General features: G+C 41.5%; 1 protein-coding gene across 1 annotated transcript in view; it reads left to right on the top strand.

Annotated features, from left to right (window-relative positions):
- C2CD3 (C2 domain containing 3 centriole elongation regulator) overlaps positions 1-5,777 on the top strand; it is a 348,142-nt gene extending 342,365 nt beyond the window's left edge. Inside the window, exon 33 of the mRNA XM_069203824.1 lies at positions 3,949-5,777. Within this exon, the coding sequence (XP_069059925.1) occupies positions 3,949-4,086 (138 nt within the window). The 3' untranslated portion in view covers positions 4,087-5,777. The remainder of the gene's footprint in view (positions 1-3,948) is intronic.
- The last annotated feature ends 223 nt before the right edge of the window (positions 5,778-6,000 follow it).

Genomic DNA, 6,000 nt, shown 5'->3' on the forward strand with positions numbered 1-6,000 from the left:
AAAGGTTTTGCACTTTGGGTCATTATTTCGTTTGGCTCCAGCAACCCACTTGGGGCAAAATGAAAAAATTGCAGGACCACCACAACCAGCATGCACTGCTCACTTGAGAGGCCCACTGGGGCGGGCTTTTATTTAAAGAGACTAATCAGGTGCCTGTAATTAGACAAGCTGAAGCCATGCCGGTCTTTTCAGTAAGAAAGAGATGCCTGGAACACTTCCAGCACTGGCTGCACCTATGAGGGTGAAACACTTTTATCATTTTCTCTGCCGAAGAAAGGATTGACCTTGAAACACGTGTCCAGAGATGATTTTATAACTTAAGGCCTGGAATAATGAAACTGCTTAAAGAATTCACTGTGAGTTGCTGGCTTTGCTTTTTCTTCCCGTTTATATTAACCTGTTGGGAGTGCGCTTTCACATGAGGACAACTTCATTTTTGATAATTAACCGGCCTGTCCAGCCGGGAAGTCAGCACCACTGCACATCGAAGCAGGTCTGTGTGACTAAAAATGGATTGTCACATAAGAGCAATCAGGTTGGGTTATTCACAGCAAATCTGACAATTTTACTTTGGATTCACCTACAAAGGTTTTGCACTTTGGGTCATTATTTTGTTTGGCTCCAACAACCCACTTGGGGCAAAATGAAAAAATTGCAGGACCACCACAACCAGCATGCACTGCTCACTTGAGAGGCCCACTGGGGCGGGCTTTTATTTAAAGAGACTAATCAGGTGCCTGTAATTAGACAAGCTGAAGCCATGCCGGTCTTTTCAGTAAGAAAGAGATGCCTGGAACACCTCCAGCACTGGCTGCACCTACGAGGGTGAAACACTTTTATCATTTTCTCTGCTGAAGAAAGGATTGACCTTGAAACACGTGTCCAGAGATGATTTTATAACTTAAGGCCTGGAATAATGAAACTGCTTAAAGAATTCACTGTGAGTTGCTGGCTTTGCTTTTTCTTCCCGTTTATATTAACCTGTTGGGAGTGCGCTTTCACATGAGGACAACTTCATTTTTTATGTATATATATATATATATATATATATATATATATATATATATATATATATATATATATTGGTATATACTATAGAATGTGCTTTATTACTGCTTGCTATTCTGATTCAAGCATGTGTATCTATGAAAGTTCCAATACTGGAGTAAGAAAATTAGTTACTTACCTGTAACTGTAGTTCTCCAGTATTGGAATCTTTCATAGATTCACATGCGACTTTCCCTCCTCCCGTGGGAAGCTCACTGTTACCTGTCCTCTTCAGATACTCTGGCACTCGTGCTTTGGAAAATCTGATGGAATGGAGCTTCTCACAGGAGGGTTCTAGAGGGAGGGGAAGCCTGATTGGCTGGGACTTGCTTTGGTCCTTTTTACTAATAGAGACAAGGATAGGCTACCGAAGTGAAAGCCTTTGGGCCTTTTTTCATTGTAGTTGCTTCTATATTGCTGTTATAATGTACTGGGGGCTCCCATCTTGACGACGGGGAATGGTTCAAGCATGTGAATCTATGAAAGATTCCAATACTGGGGAACTACAGTTACAGGTAAGTAACTAATTTTCATACTAGATTAACATATTGACACTTTACACTGTGAAAAGCCAAACCGATCGGCCTTGCCGATGTGGTTTTGTCTGATTGGTCTCATTCAGACTTCTTTACCTGAGAGAACAATCAGTGAAGAATCTTTGTGGCACCAGCTGTTGGCTAAAGCAGGATTGGTGGATTTCCTTTCTCCCTTTTACTGATCAATAATAATATATCTGTTAGAGACTTCCAGCCGCAGATTCATTACCTGAGAATCAGGTGTCAGTCTGGATCTGGAAATATTTTGTGAGCAGTAGCCCTGCCCTTCGGTGAGTGGAATCGTTCGGCTCTGTGTGACAGCAGCGGCATCCGGATGAAAGTGGAAGGAGCGGTGCATATATAGGTGCCACCCAAGTGCACTGACTTCAGTTCTCTTCCCCATTCTCGTCCCCAGCTCTAACACGGAGGCTTATCTGGTACAGACTTTTATCTACCTGCAGATTCCTTACTTATCCACCCATCCTCCCAACTCTGTAAACTGATTTCCATGAACACGCCTGTACCCCTTTCAGGGCACTAGTTAGTCGGCGCGCTGGGGTGGCTTCTATAAAGGCACTATGCATGACACTTCTGGCGCGGGCGAAGGCGCCATGTAGAGCTGCCTGACACCACCTAATGGCGCACAGGGGTACTGCTTACAAAAAAATTCCAGATACAGTCTGACACCTGAGGTTATTTCTAAGGTATAGAATCTGCGTCTAGATAAAGTCTCTACCAGAAAAGGCATTACCAAAGGTAAGTAACTAGTTCCTTAACTTGTGATAGGACAAGGCAGAATTGTGGCCATCGCAGGGGAAACTGATTCATTACAGATCTGAACTGTTGCATCATAATCGGAAACCCTAACCTGCTCCTGGAACTCTCACTTTGAAAAAGATGGTTTTGCTTTGCCTGGCAGCTGTTTTTTACTTTGTCCCCTCCACAGGGAAAGTGAAAAAAAAGTGTCTTTAGGCGAACCTCACCATGAAGCAAAATTAATTATGCTGCTTTGCCCTTTAATATCTCTGAGGGTTCCTTAGAGTGTGGAGTTCTTTGTTTTTTTTTCTCAAGTTTCTCTTCTTTTGCAAACATTTATCAGTTCAAGTTTATTCTATTTATAATGCCTCAGCGGGCTGAATCGTAGTATTCTTATATTAGCAGATCTCGAGCCCTATGGTCTTTCTAATTAACACAAACACACACAATCTTTATCTTGGTAAAGATACCTATGTCACTCCCTCATGGGTTAATTTTATTTTTGGGAAAAGTTTGTAGAACCAAAGACTCATTTTAGTGAATGTGTTGTAAAGTGCACTACTTGGCTAGTGACTGAGAAGCTAGTTGCTGGTGCTCGTGTAGGGACAATAACCTGAAGGAGTAAAGGATGGCACATAATCTTCAATAATGTCATCCCCTTATTTCACAAAAAACTATTGGTTATTTCAAAAGAAGGTACAGGTGGCTCACCTTGACGAAAGTGTGAGTACAGGCGCCGCCCCCTCGATGGATCCATGTTGCCCGAATCTGGTGCGATTACAATTCAGAAAGAGGTGTGGAGTAATACGCATGCCTTAGTGTGCATGCGTCAAGGAACTAGGGCTTTTCACTAGTGGTCCTGAAGAAAGCCACAGTGACTTATATGGCACGTATATTTGGCTGAAACATGTTGACATGCACTTTAGGATGTGAGAGATCAGTAGTTTCTCACTGCACATCCATGTCCACATGTATTTCATCCTACCCAAGGTGTCCATTATTAAAGAGTTACGTAGGGACGGATGCCCTGGCGGTAGCTTTAACTCAGTCACAATTTCATCACATCACATTACAAATGAATACCAGCTCTGCTGTTATCAGGCATTGTAGCAGACCTTGGATGCAATAGCCATCTGAGGTGGGAACCCAGTGATGAGGCATAACACCAACCAGTTTGGTGGGTGAGGGTTCTTTTAAAATAACAAATGTTTTTTTGTGAAGTGAGGGGATGACATTATTGATGGTACATTTTGACGATAGCAAGCTTGTTCTCTTTTGTTTGGGACATGCAGTAAGGGGAGAGGAACAGGCTCTTTTTTCTCCTCACTCTCTTGTTTTGTTGAGTTGATTTTTTAATGTAATCTTCATAGACAACAGTTGAAGCTGAAAGCAATAATATACAGATTCATGGGTTGAATAAAAAAACGAACACTTGGCATTACGTTACAGAATGACAAATTATTAAGAAACCATGAATATTTCAAAATAAATAGCTTGGGTGTATAATAACGTTTTCAAAGAATTCAAGGTTCAAATTTATAAGTTGTAACAGAAAGATACTATGTATATAAAGCAGACTGTATTACTGACAGATGTTTCTCTTTGTCAGACAGGAACTGGTCCTCAAGGGATTCCCTTCCGAAGGCGTGAACGCCACAAGCGGGATCTGACATCCACTGATCTGCCCAAAGAAGAAACTGAGAGGATCGCCAAGATTTTCTCTGCACATTACTCCAAAAATTACTAGGAAGGCCTTCTGAACTCGAGAACATTGGGTTCCCTTCCGTATAGACTCCCAAAGGAGAATACAGATGCCAGTAACTCATGCCGTCTACGCATCCATTTCCTTCAACTCATCCAGCTGGGGATACTACTAGTGTTCTTTGAATTGTCTGAGTATGAGCTGTTATGGGCCACGTGGTGAAGGTGAATGTTCTCCAGCAGTTGACGCCTCAGCTTCACGACCCTTTGTTCTTGGGATAGGCATCTCCTGTCTTGGGTACAGTGATGCTTTAGGTCATATCCCTTCTTGGTTGAAGGACTGAGATGCCACTTACAGCCAGCAGGATAATACTTCAAAATGACTGTGCTTGCTCGACGCGTATGGGTTATAGAGATCTAAACTGTGAGACACAACCTCCTTGTAGTAAGCTGTGACAGCACACTTAAAACAATCCTCTAAGCCTAAACTCTTTCCTACAGGAAGCCGTTGTTGGCATACCGTCGATCCCTATGGTACCTTGTGAACTGGGCTGCCCAGGAGTATTCAATGACAAAGCACAGGCTCTGTGTTTAAACTAGACATGAATGGACTGCAGTCGTGAAAGAATTGCAGAATCCTTACAGCTATTCTTATGGATCACAATTTAAAGCTGCACTTCCAGAGAGACGCCTGTCCGAGGACACGTCCTTAATTGCTATCTACATCCTGTTTATAAGCTTCCAAAGTAGCACTTTCCTCCCTGTATGGGCCTCGCTGGCAGTACTGTCAGAATACCCTCAGAGACGTGGGCTGTAGCGCTGCAAATGTTGCAAAAGTAGGGTACATCTGTTGCAACAAATTAGCAAATGAATGCAAAATCATTTGCACCGGTTCCATCAACAGATTACTTTTTGCAACGTTATCCTATTTTGTGGTACAAAAGGAAGGCTGAATGTTTCACACACAATGCCGGCCTGTGTCTTAAGTGTATGAAAGAGGAATGTATGAGCTGCATGTACCCAGGAGAAACTACATCTGATTTTTGTATATCTGTTTGTATTCTATGTATTGAAGCACCTAATGGCTGCATGCCCCACTTAGGTGTGTTTCTGTGTACAGTGAACACCAGTGTTAGAATTGTGTACATTAGGAATACTTGTTTTTCTGGACACCGTGTGAGGCAGTAGTCCTCGAGGTGAGTAGTCCTCACCATTATGCAAGATGAAATGTTGCAGTTTCTGGTGGAGAAAGTTTATTCAGTATGTGCAAGTTTACTATTGTGTACTGTATTCCAAACCCAGCAGAACATTTAAATGCTGATTAGTGGAGGACTAGCATCATAAGAATGTGGCCCGAATGATGATTATAGTGGAGGACTAGCATCATAAGAATGTGGCCCGAATGCTGATTATAGTGGAGGACTAGCATCATAAGAATGTGGCCCGAATGGGAGATATTTAAATCAAAAAGCAAGTCCCCAAATGGAATAGAGAGTGTAACTTTCATACACGTGTAATTTGTATGTAGAAAAGAAAACAGCACAAGCCCATATAGTCTGTACAAATTTTATTTTTGTTAAGAATGTATTTTGGGATGTAATATATTTTTACTGATAATATTTTAATATATAGTGTGTACATAGTGTGTAATTAAATCCGAATATCAAAATTATTGTAAAGTGTCAACATTTCAAAATTGTATCTGTGTTCCAAATGTATTTAAAATAAAAGATCTGTTTTATAAAGCGATGTTACATTTTTTCCTGTTCAGAAGGTGCCTTGTGACGGCATACTGCGCTCTAGAGATCCAATAAATTGACTGTATATTTCTTAAGGTGCATTTGCACCCTGGAGTTACAATTCAGTGCCTTTAATGAGATATTAAATGGGGAATTAGTAAGAGCCAGAAGATGTGAAGGTTGTTGCCATAGTTTGATCTAGCCGCAGTGTTAACTATCCT

This window comes from Pleurodeles waltl, chromosome 8 (assembly GCF_031143425.1).
Source record: "Pleurodeles waltl isolate 20211129_DDA chromosome 8, aPleWal1.hap1.20221129, whole genome shotgun sequence".
Lineage (NCBI taxonomy): Eukaryota > Metazoa > Chordata > Amphibia > Caudata > Salamandridae > Pleurodeles > Pleurodeles waltl.